The sequence below is a fragment of the Hyperolius riggenbachi genome, chromosome 2 (genome assembly GCF_040937935.1).
Source record: "Hyperolius riggenbachi isolate aHypRig1 chromosome 2, aHypRig1.pri, whole genome shotgun sequence".
Taxonomy (NCBI): domain Eukaryota; kingdom Metazoa; phylum Chordata; class Amphibia; order Anura; family Hyperoliidae; genus Hyperolius; species Hyperolius riggenbachi.
In genome coordinates this window covers 108,789,492-108,804,696 of record NC_090647.1, presented here as the reverse complement: position 1 = coordinate 108,804,696, position 15,205 = coordinate 108,789,492, and the positions used below count along the sequence as shown (strand labels likewise).

At 44.3% G+C, this 15,205-nt stretch overlaps 1 protein-coding gene across 2 annotated transcripts in view; it reads right to left on the bottom strand.

Moving 5' to 3' along the window:
- The window catches only part of CALCOCO1 (calcium binding and coiled-coil domain 1), a 70,104-nt gene that overhangs the window by 15,185 nt on the left and 39,714 nt on the right, over nt 1-15,205 (bottom strand). Inside the window, exons 12-13 of one of the 2 annotated variants that reach the window (XM_068267175.1) lie at nt 12,226-12,261; nt 11,856-12,067 (exon numbers count right to left, since the gene is read on the bottom strand). In XM_068267175.1, the coding sequence (XP_068123276.1) occupies nt 11,856-12,067; nt 12,226-12,261 (248 nt within the window). The remainder of the gene's footprint in view (nt 1-11,855; nt 12,068-12,225; nt 12,262-15,205) is intronic. The other variant, XM_068267176.1, reaches the window with a different exon arrangement.

Below are 15,205 nucleotides of genomic sequence, written 5' to 3'. Positions count from 1 at the left end.
AAGGTATTTGCACAGCAGACAACTGATCAATGTGTGTCTTTACTGCCTCCCAGAATCCACAGCAAGTAATGAGGGAGGCAGACTCGTTTTCCCATAGCAGTGAATATAATCAAGCAATCAATACAGTAATCAAACAAGTAAACAGCCCAAACTGATGAGCTGTATGTATAATCTACAGTGGTGACCTGTGTATATGAAGAACTTCCTGAGGGTGGCCATACAATTCTCACAAAACAAGTTGTGTGACAAATGTGATATCACCTGTAACAACTGGGCCCTGTAAGGTCAGTGGATAAGCAATAACCAGCCTTTGCAGGCACCAGAATTGCAGCATGCACATAGATGCTGATACACCACTCGATATTGCAGCCAGATTTACCTTCCGATTGGATAATTATATCGTATTGGAAGAGAATCAGTGGCGCATCGTTGGCAACATATCAATCTTTAAATCGATTTCCATTTAAAATCGGTGGGAAGGATTGACTGGACATGCTGGAAGATTTTGGTTTGCAAATGCTCGATTGGTTGGCAGAAGTAACGGCGTCAGTATCGCCACAACAAACGTACCCCAGGCCAATGTCCTCCTGCCAAAGAGTAAGAATGAACTCCGGCAGAGATGTGAGACTCTTTATTGCACACAGGCATGGGGGAGTTGTCCGAGAGAAGCGAGCACCGTGCCAGCAGCCCAGCGAGTGGGCAAGGCGACAGATTCTACTAAACAAGAGAATATCACTTTAAATCTATGCTATTTTGACAATACATGCTGAAATGTTGGCGCACTGGCACCTGGGTGGACTCTGACTCAATGTCTTAATATGCACAACGGTCCCGTAGTGGTTAAAGAGGAACTATGGTGAAAATAACGTAAAAATACCCCCGACACGTGGTAACAATTAAGATGTACAGTAAGCATAAAAGTCTATGGACTGTATGGACCACTTTCCAACACTGTTGCATTGCGACCCTATTTTTTGGAGTGTGCACTTCAACAGGTATCTTGTACAATGGTAAAAAGAGTAGCACTCATGTATTAGGGATAAGGGTGCCCAAGCCTCAATGGATCCTCGCACCTATGGATCCCAACTGGATAGACAAACGGAGATGGAAATTGGCACTTCCAAAAGTAAAAAAGCTCTTTTATTGAAATATCATAAAATCAGTGGCCATACAGCTGTATGGCCAATGGTCTTATGATATTTCAATAAAAGAGCTTTTTTACTTTTGGAAGAGCAAGCCTCTATCTCCATTTGTCACTTCAACAGGTATACAGGTGGTCACCGGGTTACATATGTGCCGACTTACAAACAACCTGCCGATACAAACAGCACACCTGTCGCAATATTGTCATTTCTGCATTAATGGATAAGAAGAACGAGAGTGTGTCAGAACTACATAGGACATTTTTGAAGGTGAATAAACAGCACAGATGGGCACAGGGAGACAGAGGGGGACACGGGGGTGGGGTTACAGTGTTCCAAATTACATACAAATTACACTTAAAGTGAACCCGAGGTGAAAATAAATTGAGGAGATAAACCATTGTATTTATCTTCCTACTCCTAAAAATGACTTTTTTTCTATTAGATATACCATGGTTTTATTTTATATTTAAACACTTACAAAGTAGATTGAATATTTTGTTGTCTCTGTTCAGCGGCAGCCTATTAAGTGTCCTAGAGTTAAAATACATGAACTAATGACATTATCTCCTTGTGCTCTCAGAGGTTGTATTCTGCCAGGAAAACGTATATGGCTGTAAATTGGTTATTAGGGATCTTCACTATATTCCTGACAAGGTACTGACAAGACAAAAGCTGTCACTTCCATTCCTAAAAAGTAACTCTTTCAGGCAGCAAAATACAAGTAAAGCAGCCTGGTTATTAATATGTTTTGCACTGTACATACACACGTTTATCTCATATCACACGTTGCCTCGGGTACACTTTAACCACTTGAGGACCCACCCTTTACCCCCCCTTAAGGACCAGCGCTGTGTTGAGTGATCTGTGCTGGGTGGGCTCTGCAGCCCCCAGCACAGATCATGTAGCAGGCAGAGAGATCAGATCACCCCCCTTTTTTCCCCACTAGGGGGATGATGTGCTGGGGGGGTCCGATCTCTCCTGCCTGCATGTGGCTGGCGGGGGGGGGGCACCTCAAAGCCCCCCTCCGCGGCGAAATTCCCCCCTCCCTCTCCTACCTGCTCCCCCCCCCCCCCCGGAGATCAGGGCTGCACAGGACGCTATCCGTCCTGTGCAGCCAGTGACAGGACGTCCCCTGTCACATAGCGGCGATCCCCGGCCGCTGATTGGCCGGGGATCGCCGATCTGCCTTACGGCGCTGCTGCGCAGCAGCGCCGTACAATGTAAACAAAGCGGATTATTTCCGCTTGTGTTTACACTTAGCCTGCGAGCCGCCATCGGCGGCCCGCAGGCTATTCACGGAGCCCCCCGCCGTGAATTGACAGGAAGCAGCCACTCGCCCGAGCGGCTGCTTCCTGATTAATCAGCCTGCAGCTGGCGACGCAATACTGCGTCGCTGGTCCTGCAGCTGCCACTTTGCCGACGCGCGGTATGAGTGCGCGGTCGGCAAGTGGTTAAGAACAAAACCGTGTCACGTTCGTTAACCAGGGACTATCTGTACAGCGAAAGTACCCTTAAAGGGAACCTAAACTGAAAAGGATGTGGATTTTCCTTTTAAAATAATACCAGTTGCCTGACTCTCCTGCTGATCCTGTGTCTTTAATACTTTAAGCCACAGCCCCTGAACAAGCATGCAGATCAGGTGCTCCGACTGAAGTCAGACTGGATTAGCTGCATGCTTGTTTCAGGTGTGTGATACAGCCACTATTGCAGCCAAAGAGATCAGCAGGCTGCCAGGCAACTGGTATTGTTTAAAAGGAAACATTCATATCCCTGTCAGTTAAGGTTCCCTTTAAGGTTTTGCCCATGATGATCATATATAACTTGCATTAACTACCGGTAATTAGTATGCTTTTTTTGCTCACAAATCCATTACAATGTGTGTTTCATGTATCACAAAGATTGTACAGCCAAGGAATCTAGCAAGACTGCATCAGCTCAGAGTGTTTTTCCTTTATTGACACAGATAAATCAGGCCCAGTATGAGCTCAGGAAGCCTGGATTCCCACATCTGCCTCTCAGACAGACACGACAGTGTTACAAAGACAAGCTTTCTGAAAAGTGCTGCAACGACCATACTGCATGTGATCATAAATTGCTATAACCGGCTTAATGGACCTGCAAACTAACTAGGCATAGAGGTACATTTCATCTGACCCTTGACGACTGGTACTTCCAACACACACCCCACTCTGCAGATTTATAGTGCCTTTGTTCATGCATATTGTGCGTGTATGGCAGCAGACTGAGCGCAGAGAGGAATGACAAAGCTAAGCACCTGCGCAGCAGCAAAGAATCTATTCCTGACAATGCCAGACAGGTATTTGCAGTTGTAAAGCCTAGCAGTGGAGACATATAAAGAGCAAAGGAGGGAGATATGACAGTTCAGTCTGCTGGAAAAATGATGTACGCAAACTATAGAGCAGATGGGAGATAGAATACATGAACAAAGCCAGTATGAACAGATCAATGATTCTGTATCCAGCTGGAGGCTGCCAACTGCACACTGCCCATTCCAAATGCTCCACAGCACTGAAAGTGAGCCTTAACAAAAAGTGTTTCATAAGTTAACTAGAAATTCATCCTCTCAACAATCTGACACTACAAAGCTGGCTTCCGGTAGTTTGGACATTGCCCGACTGCGGCAATTTGACACTACAAAGCTGGCTTCCGGTAGTTTGGACATTGCCCGACTGCGGCAATCTGACACTACAAAGCTGGCTTCCGGTAGTTTGGACATTGCCCGACTGCGGCAATCTGACACTACAAAGCTGGCTTCCGGTAGTTTGGACATTGCCCGACAGCGGCAATCTGACACTGCAAAGCTGGCTTCCGGTAGTTTGGACATTGCCTGACTGCGGCAATCTGACACTACAAAGCTGGCTTCCGGTAGTTTGGACATTGCCCGACTGCGGCAATTTGACACTACAAAGCTGGCTTCCGGTAGTTTGGACATTGCCCGACTGCGGCAATCTGACACTACAAAGCTGGCTTCCGGTAGTTTGGACATTGCCCGACTGCGGCAATCTGACACTACAAAGCTGGCTTCCGGTAGTTTGGACATTGCCCGACAGCGGCAATCTGACACTGCAAAGCTGGCTTCCGGTAGTTTGGACATTGCCTGACTGCGGCAATCTGACACTACAAAGCTGGCTTCCGGTAGTTTGGACATTGCCCGACTGCGGCAATTTGACACTACAAAGCTGGCTTCCGGTAGTTTGGACATTGCCCGACTGCAGCAATCTGACACTACAAAGCTGGCTTCCGGTAGTTTGGACATTGCCCGACTGCGGCAATCTGACACTACAAAGCTGGCTTCCGGTAGTTTGGACATTGCCCGACAGCGGCAATCTGACACTGCAAAGCTGGCTTCCGGTAGTTTGGACATTGCCTGACTGCGGCAATCTGACACTACAAAGCTGGCTTCCGGTAGTTTGGACATTGCCCGTCTCTGGGGAGAACCAGGAGAGAGGCTGCGTTGCTGGCTGGCCTTGCCTCTCCCACAATGCATACCATACACCGCATCCAAGAAACTACCTTACTATAGCTCACACTAATGAAACCCTCACGTGAGTCATAGTCATCCCCTTGCCATTCAACACAATATGAAGAGGTGATTAAAGAGAAACCATGACCAAGAATTGAACTTCATCCCAATCTGTAGCGGACACCCCCTTTCCCATGAGAAATCTTTTCCTTTTCACAAATGGATCATCAGGGGGCTCTCTATGGCTGATATTGTGGTGAAACCCTTCCCACAGTGTGATGTCAGGACCATGTTCCTGACAGTTTCCTGTCTGTGAACCTCATTGCATTGTGGGAAATAACAGCTGTTTACAAAAAAGCAAGCAGCTCCTTCCACTGACATCACCTGCCAACAGTAAAAATGTCACCATGTGGTAAATGTCAGAATGTAAATCAGGGAGAGGAAATATTTTACAATGGGAAAACACTGACTAAATGTATACACAATTATTGTAAAAATAAAGCACTTTTCATTGCATTATTTTCACTGGAGTTCCTCTTTAACTGCTTCTGGATAGTATATGGACCCGCCACTACTGTTGATCCCGCCACTACAGCCCACTCGCTCTCCGGTCGGTAGGTCTGCAGAGTTCCGTGAGGCGGTCAGGAGCAGATTTCATTGGCTCCTGACTCCGTGATCACAAGGAGATTGGCTCACATTGATCACAGTTATGCAGGAGAACAGAGGCGCCAAAAGGATAAAAGGAAGCTAAATGAGCTTAAAAACCAAATTCTTGGTAAATAGAGGCGGTAGTGGTGGACTTACCTCCTCCAAGTAGACCCACAACGACTGTAGTAAAGACAGTCAATATATTTTATTTATGAACTCCAAATATGCAATGCGTTTCGCAGGTTTGATCCCGCTTCATCAGGCAAAAACAACAGAGCAATAGCATATGTGGTCAGTAGAAGAGCCAGGCACCTCTGTCACATTGATCACAGGGTCAGGAAGCAATGAAATCGGTTCCTGAGCAGCTCAGAGCTCTGCTGTCATAGTGACATCAGAGGGAGTGAACTTCAGCGACGGGAGATTTGCGGGATTGGTGAATCCAATAAATCTGCACAGTTTCTACTTTCTGATTCATGGAAGCAGACATATTGTTTACAGCCTGTACTTTCAAATGGGCTTATCTGCCATAAGCAGTCATGACACCGGGGACAACTTGTGATTAGACACAAATGAGGGGGAATTGCACAGGCTAAACTCCTTAAATACATACAGGGTGCTAATCTCTATGTTTTCCTTGTGTCCTGTGCGAGAGTTCAGGTCCACTTTAAGGGGCCAGAGACCGTTGGCACCAAAGTGGTTAAATTACCTCTATTTATCATAGAGTAAAAGGCTTAATACATTAGTCCCATGTATCTATCACGTACAGTAGGCAGTAGAAATGTGACAGATCTGACATGTTTTGGACTAGTCCATCTACACATGGGGCATAAAGACTCTTCCACCACCATTTGGCACTGTAACGCTGACACAGTCTCCTGAATCCCGATCATGTCATAGCATGTGATTGGGACCCAGAAGACCTCTAGGAAGTTCAGAGCCTCGGGTGGAGGAAGAGAAGAAGCCATCCAGAACAAGTAACTAACTGCTTCCTGCTCGTTTGGCTGCACTAGGCGGTCCGGTCCTGTCAATTTTATATCAGTGCGTTTCTATGGGTGTGTTCACACATAAAAGATGCACATTTTCCGACCAGTCAGGTATAACTGATAGAAAATGCATGCAAAACTGATAGGACATGCCAGTACTGGACCGGAAATGTGCAGATTTATGTGTGAACCAGGCCTTACTTGCTTGGCAGTTGGAAACAACCGTTATTTCCCACAATGCAATGGGATTCACAGGCAGCAAACTGTCAGGACCATGGTCATGACATTACATTGTGGGGGGAGGCGTTTCACCACAATATCAGCCATACAGACCCCCCCTGATTTATTCAAGAAAAGGTAAAGCTTTCTGGTGGGAAAGGGGGTATCAGCTACAAATTAGGATGAAGCTCAATCCTGGGTTAAAGTTCCTCTTTAAAGAGACACTGAAGCGGAAAAAAAATGATGACATTATGATTTGCATGTGTAGTACAGCTAAGAAATAAAACATTAAGATCAGATACATCAGTCTAATTGTTTCCAGTACAGGAAGAGTTGAGAAACTCCAGTTGTTATCTCTATGCAAACAAGCCATTAAGCTCTCCGACTAAGTTAGTGGTGGAGAGGGCTGTTATCTGACTTTTATTATCTCAACTGTTCCTGGACTATTTACTTTTCTTCTGCTAGAGGAGAGGTCATTACTTCACAGACTGCTCTGAAAGAATCATTTTGAATGCTGAGTGTTGTGTAATCTGCACATATTATAGAATGATGCAATGTAAGAAAAAACACTATATACCTGAAAATAAAAGTATGAGAATATTTTCTTTGCTGCTAATCTTCTAGTAATTATTCATAGTACACAACCAATTCACTATATCATTTTTTTTTTTTGCTTCAGTGTCTCTTAAGTAATCTTCATTTCAGTATAACACAACACTATAGTGTATTCAGCAAACATTTTTTTTCCATATGGAAAATGAACATTCATTGAGTGATCTCTCACACATGGAGGTATTTGCTGTGGTAGAAGAAAAGCAAAGCAAGTTGCTATGGTCTTACAGCAGAGGAGGTTGAGGTAACCGTTAAGGTGCTCTAGTTCACCCTATTAGGAAGTCTTCAGGCCATTAAAGACTAATATGTTGGACGGCCACAGAGCTTAGTCCAATATTTCACACACACTGTTCTGAACTTTGCGCGGTCGTTAATGGCTGAAGATCTTAATTTGCCGCACAGGGACTAGCTGACCGCTGGCTGTTTCCTGCCTTCTGTATGGTCTTTGTTAGTTTTAATGCACCTGAAGCTGCATGGGTATACTATCTTTGTCATAATCATAGGTGGGCAGCAGAGGGGCATTTAGACACAATCTTGTTTGTGATGGTAAAACTGACAAAGTGCATCGCCAAGCTGTCAAGATTAACCAGGGAAATGTCTCCTTGGAGGATTCCCAGATGAGAAGGAGGTTAGATACAATAATCAGATTTTCTTACATCTAACACTGAGGCTGTTTTCAGTGAAATTCGGCAGCTAAAAGGTGATACATGTGCAGGTCTGTTGTTTAGAGGGAAATACTGGAAGAGATTTGTCCCTGTCTTTATCTGGCCACATCAGCCGGGAGCTGCACAGCTGCTGTTCCTGAGTCGTCTGACTTCAGGAATACAGAGACATGCTGTATTTGTTTTACTGCTAAGAATCTCTCTGAGCTCTTCCAACATAGTGGAAATACTGTAATTAATATTTGTCAGCGCTTAAAGTGACCCTGTGGTGAGGAGGATATGGAGGCTGCCATATTTGTTTTCTTTTATAAATTACAAATTGCCTGGTGGTCCTGCTGAATTTTCTTTATTTGGCTGCAGGGCCAAATTTTTCCTACCGCTGGGGAAGCTTGCCTTTCCCAACCAAGCATGCTTGGCAGGGTAGACGACAGGGAGCAGCGTTAGAGCTCCACACGGTGGTGGAAGAAGGGTGATGGAAGAGTCTCTTCCATCACAAGAGGGGGTGATGGAAGTTTCTTCCACCACCAGGTGGCGCTGTAACTCTGACGTGGCCTCCTGGAACCGGATCACGTCATATCATGTGATCGGGACCCAGAAGACCTGTCGGAAGTTCAGAGCCGCTAGTGTAGGAAGAGAAGGAGCCCTCTGGAACAGGTAACTATTACTGCTCTGTGCCACCTGCTCATTTGGCTGCACTGGGCAGCCAAACGAGATATGCCGACAGAGCCTCACAATGCCCCAGCAGCTTTCAAACAAAAATTTGGGTTAATCAGAGCACCCGATCTGCATACTTTTCCTGGGTAATCGGCATTGTTTAGAAGGGAATACATATGTGAGCCTCTATATCTTTCTCACTACAGGGCCAACTCTATAATCAGTGAATCCATAGGTTAAAGGCCTGTACCCATGATGGATTAATGTCACCCGGTGGGAAAGAGGACCAGTTCCCTTGGTGACGTGTTATCCAATGCACAGGGGGAAAGCCATTGGAGCGGATCAGTTGTGACGTCACGCAGCGGGCGTGATGACTGGGAAGAACAAAGGTCTCAGCCAAAGAAATCCACCAGGTAGAACGTTGGGTGGCCGGCTGGGTGGCCGCCAGGGGCTGCTGAACACACACTGGAGTCTCGGCAGAGGCAGTTCTCAGCCGAGTTTTAACTAGCATATGTATGGGCTTTTAGTCCAACAAGGCAATAAACGACTTTAAAGGGAACCTAAATCAAACTGTAAAAAACAAATTTCACTTACCTTGGGCTTCTACCAGCTCCCTGCCGCCACCGAACTCCAGTCCCCCGCAGCTCCCCTCTTTTGGGCTGGCAACTCAAATGCTTCTGCGAATGTATGGCACTGGCCGCGCGTCCTCGAACGCTCTCCTGTCATCAGGAGTGTTCTGCACATGCGCAGTAGTGATTTCCCCGTACAGTGCATGTGCAGAGCGCTCCCGTCCTTGAAAGTGTGATCAGGAGGCGTGCGAACCGAGGCCGCGCATCCAAAGGAAAGAGGGATGCTGCGGGTGATCGGAGTGATGGCGCGAGCACAGGCGGCTGCAGGGGGCTATCAGAAGCCCCAGGTAAGTGAAATTCGTTTTTTTTCAGTTTGATTGAGGTTCACTTTAACGTCCAACTTTAATCAAAGAACAGGGCTCACACTTTCAGTGTGGCCAGGCTAAATTAAATAACCAGTTTTTAATTGAATTCTTTTCATTACATTCTGATACTTTTCTCTGAAAACTGCTGTACACAAGCTCAGTATTATTTTCTCTGACCCCAACTATGGCTTTCACAATCCGTGAATGGACTGGTCAGGAGAACACATTATAGACACATGGCCTCAATTCTGGTAGCTATGTGAGGTAAAAAATTTTTGTAGGTAAAATACCTCATGCGGTATTTTCCTCTTTTTTTTTAGCAATTCTGAAAGATTTTTCAGCATTTTTGAACATGCACAGGAGGTAAATGCACAAAGTGCGGTATTTCAGCGGTAAGCATGCAGTAAATAAATAATAGTAGTCTTTGTCTTCCATAAGTTAGGATAGTCTATGGTAGATTTTTTTTGGGGGGGGGGGGGGGGGTGCTAGGTGTATTTGATTACAGGTATGTAGCAACCTATGAACGTATACTTATAGGCATCCCCCATACAAAATTAAATAAAAAAACAGTAAATATTTGGAGGTTTTTTTTCTACTATTTTTTTTTTTATTACACAGCCTGAATAGGAACTCCACTAAAACAATAGCAACTCCACTAAAAACTGCAAAATGTCTACAAATTGACTTTACCTCTACGTACAGACAGGTCTTAAAGAGATTGTTAAATTATGTGCTAACATGCCCCCTAACTTCCATGAGAATAGCCATTTTTGGTAAAATTAATGAAAATTACCTTACAAATTACCTCATAATTTACCGCATGAGGCAAAACATGACTAAAACTTACCAGAATTGCTAAATGTCATAACCATATGAGGTACATAAAGGCTCGTACACATGTCTGATCAAAGACAACGACGGGTCCGTCGTCACCTCCCGCTGGGCGGATCGCTCAGAAACAGCCTTATCAGTCCACCGACAGACTGTACACACGCTGTACTGTCTGCTGAAAACCCGCCCAGCGGGTGGTGACGACGGACCCGTTGTTGTCTTTGATCAGACATGTGTACGAGCCTTTACCGTACATGAGGTAATTTGTTTGAAAATCCTACCAGAATTGCGGCCATTATATACTTGCATCAGATTGTATGCATAGCCTCCTAGTGAAGAGATGAGCTTGCTTTTACCTTATTCGACCTGACCAGGAACACCCACATAGATGGTCTCATACAGAAAATGATGGAAAGTGCTATAATACACTATGTATGTCTAGAGGTGAGGAAGTGCTGGACACGCCTATAATAACTATACACACTGGTTTTGAAACCTCTTTCCTCACAGAAGGAAATGTTTTCTTTACACATTCCTCAAGCTTCTAATGATTTTCAAATGTTTGCAGTTTACAAGTAGCGGCTATCCAGCATTCCAAGTCTGTCAGACACACCTTCTGGTATGTGATCACAGAAATGCACATAGAATTTAGACAAGACATAAACAATGCTGCTGTGAAATGCTGTCTAGCTACTATTACACAGAAGGAACAAAAGCAAGAGGCAAAAGGCTCAGATAGGGGGAGCAATGCCATGAAAACATAACCTTGCAGGGACTGGCAGCTAGAGACTTGGCATCAGGGCCGTAACTACAAATCATGGGGGCCCCCAATGCTCACACCCTTGCCCTCACCTACCCCTGGTGACCCTCACAGCCTGAGGATCCATCTTAAAAGGGTCGTAAAACAAGTGTGGACATCGTAATCTTCACACTTATAACAAGTGTAGCCACAAAACCACCTAATCTGAAGGATGGGCCCCTTTATGGAATGGAGTGAAGTAGTAGTTGGGGCCCCCTTACAGCTCGGGGGCCCCCTGCGCTTGCATAGGCTGCTCCCATCTAGTTACGCCCCTGCTTGGCATGAACTTAGACTTTCATTCACACTGTGACAGCCACTGAAAAACTGTGGGCCTTGTTAAAAGGGAACTCCAGCCCAGACTCTTGTGTCACGTTTTGGAGCACTGATGGGTTAGATCCTCTGCCAGGTTTGTACAGGTTTTAGTGTTCCCACTGGGACATATGAAATACTTCCTTCCTTTTTAACAGGTGGCACCAGGACCAGAAGGGGGGGGGGATGTTTCCAGTGGGGAACATAGACTGCTTCAAAGTCACTTATTTTTCCTCCCAGTGAGGAAGAGTTAAAGCAAACTTGCAGTGAAAATGAAAAGAGCCGCTTGCTTTTCTCCATGCTACTGCCCCGACGTAAACAGAGGGTCCTGGCGAGCAGCGGTGGGACCAAGGATGACATGGGAAGCCTCTGGATCGTTTTTTACCTTTTTTGTTACTTTTTCTCACAGGTTTACTTTAAGCAAAGATCACATCACACACAATTCAGACACTCTAGCAACCAATCCAAATCCAGTTAAAGATAAATTGAGAATTTTGAGTTACTGTAATATATGCATTTGAATGACATAAGTAAGTGAGACAATGGAAGTAGATAATAACCTGAATCCAACTTACAGAGTCTGGGTTGTCCTCTGGCAGCGGCTGCAGCTGGCAGGCAATGGGTGCTGGCTGGTTGATCACCACAGTCTGAGACTCCCGAGAAAAGGCTGGTAAAGTAGAGGAGATCTGCTCGTTCATTGTAAACAGGTCCTCATGCATGGGAAATTTCTTAATCTCAACACATTCATCATCGGACTCAGGTAGTCCTAATGGTAAGTCTGATGTGCCTGTGTAACATAAACAGTATTAGCCTTGATGTATAACAGAACAACCATCTGTGAAGCCCATAACTACATTTACAAAACTTACTTTAATTACATAAGCAAGTACAACAGTTATTGATTTGCTTATCTGGGTACATCACAAAGGTAGATGGGATCCCTACCTAGAATATCTTGAAATGGATACTGCCCTTTGTAACCTGTAAACAGTCAGGAAGAAGCAAATATTTCAGAGTTTACGCAGTATTCACATTTTGTATGCAAATTCATTTAGCTTGAAAGGGGGCCAATTGAATTTGGTCTATTTTCAAGCTGTATAGTCCTGCATCAACTTGGAATTATCTGCATAGCACTGATCACGCCTATAAACCGTAACTCACATAGCTGGTCAACCAAAGACGTGGATTGGGAGGTAAGACAGAGATGGGACTTCTGACTTGGCCATATACAATAATGGTCATGCTGTTGCAAGGCCCGCTCACCTTCCATAGACTTCAGTCAGTGTGTAGAAATGAAAGACCACAAAAGAATTACATTGTCTGCCCATTACATGATCTGGAAGTGTTTCGGGGAATTACTGACTTCTGTACACTATCCATGACAGGAGTTACCATCTAGAATGACCTGGCACAATGGACTCCCGTACATTACTCTTGACATGAGTCACCAGGATCGGGGGCCGAATGCTAATTACTAATGTGGCAGTTCCCATGATACAGAGTGTGGCTCTGGCCTGGTTAGGTGTCAATGTGCTTTTGAACAATAAGGTTATGTATGCATGTATGTATGTATGACATGGCAGAGATGAGACCAAGAAGGAAAGTGAAAGTGAAATTCCTGTTTGCTTTAAAGAGGAACTGTAACCAAAGATTGAACTTCATTCCAATCAGTAGCCGATATTGCCTTTCCTACAATAAATCTTTACCGATCATCAGGGAGCTCTCTATAGCGGATATTGTGGTGAAACCCCTCCCACAGTGTGATGTCAGCACCTAGGTACTGACATCACACGTGATACATTTCAGAAAGTCAATCAGGGAGAGGAAAGATTTTACAACGGGAAAACACAGACTAAATAATTTACAAATAATTATTGTAAAAATTAGGCACTTATTTCATTGTTATTTTCACTGTAGTCCCTGTTTAACCAGTTAATGGCATCCTGACTTATTAAAACATTCTGTTTGAGCCCGTTAACGGCAACAGGACGTTTTAATAAGTCGCACGTTCCCGCCGCCGCTCCCGCCGCTGTTTCAGTCGGGATTCCGTGTTCAGTGATTGGGGAAGAGGACCGGTCCTCTACCCAATCGCGATGCCTGGAATGAATGGATGTGACCCGTGATCACCGGCCACCTCCATTTATAACACAGAAAGCGGCCATAATGTAGTTAAATGTAAAAAAAAAAAAAAAAAAAAAAAAGTGAGCACCTCCTATCAAACAGAAAATGTTCACTAGCACCTTGTGGCCAAAAAGTGTAATTACACATACGGGCACATACATACATACACAATATTAATAAAATTAACAACTCACACTTACAAAGCCCTCCCCCTCCCACCCCCCCCCCAAAAAAAAATAAGAACAACTTGTAAAAAAAATCAGTTTAAAAAAAAAAAATATATTAATAGTTGCCTTAGGGACTCAGCTTTTTTAATCTATATTTTATGAGGGAAAATTACTTTTACTTTACTACATAGGGGCTTCTAATTATGGACTGGACAAAAAAAAACAACCAAAAAACAGAAAAACAAACACCTATATTTCGAAATAATATATTGTCGCCATACATTGTGATAGGGACATACTTTAAAGAGAAACTCCGACCAAGAATTGCACTTTATCCCAATCAGTAGCTGATACCCCCTATTACATGAGAAATCTATTTCTTTTCACAAACAAACCATCAGGGGGCGCTGTATGACTTTTGTGGTGAAACCCCTCCCACAAAGAAATTCTGAGTATGTACTCTTGGCAGTTTCTTGTCTGTGAACCCTGTTGCATTGTGGGAAATAGCTGTTTACAGCTGTTTCCAACTGCCAAAACAGCAAGCAGCAGCTACTTCACTTGCCAGCAGTCAAAATGTTACCATGTGATAAATGTCAGAATATAAATCAGGGATTTAAAATATTTTACAATGGGCAAACACTGACTAAATCATTTCTACATAATTATTGTAAAATTTAAGCACTTTTTTTATTACATTATTTTCACTGGAGTTAATCTTTAAACAGTTTAATAATCGGGAAAACTGGGAAAATAAAATGTGTCGGCTTTATCCACGGAACATTTAATTTTAAAACTATAATGGCCGAAAACTGAGAAATAATTAATTTTTTCCATTTTTTTCTTATTTTTCCTGTTAAAACGCATTAGAATAAAAAAAAAGCCTAATTGGTGGCGGAAAAAACGAGGTATAGATCATTTTGTTGTGACAAGTAGTAACGTTATTAGGGAATAAAAGGGAGGAGCACTGACAGGTGAAAATGGCTGTGGTCCGTTAGGTTAAAATCCCTTGGTGAACTGGTTAAAGAGAGCCCGAGGTGGGCTCCAAAAAAATTAAAAAAATAAAAAAGCCACTCCTGACCACCGCACTGGACCACTTTCACTTTTGTAACCTGTAGGTCATGACCCTGCAATGAGAGATTCATTCTCTCATTCAGCGTGCAGAGAGGCGGGGGAACGGCAGGGAACGCGGCCAGGGAGAGCTGCTCAATGGCAGCTCTAGAAACTCTGTAGGAACGCCCCTGGCGTGCGTTTTGATCAGGGAATACCTCTCCCTTTGTTTACCTTCCGAGATGACGACAAATAATGTCGTCAATCTCGGGGGGCTATAGCACGGCGGTGGGGGGGGGGGGGGGGGGCAGAGCGCGGCGGTGTGGGAACACAGAGGCATATTATCAGACAGAGAACATGCCTCTGTGTCTCATCTGCCCACCTCAAGTTCTGAAAATTAAATAGCCTTTGTATTTGTTTTAAGTTGTGACACACATCTATTGAATACCGTACTTCTTATCAGAACCTGCTGGCTTACTTGCAATGGAGAGGCCTATTTACTGAACAGAGTGACAGGTGAAGCCAGCCACATGACCCGATTCACCCGATTTCCCCCCTGGCAGACTTCCCATAAAACTGTGATATAAAAA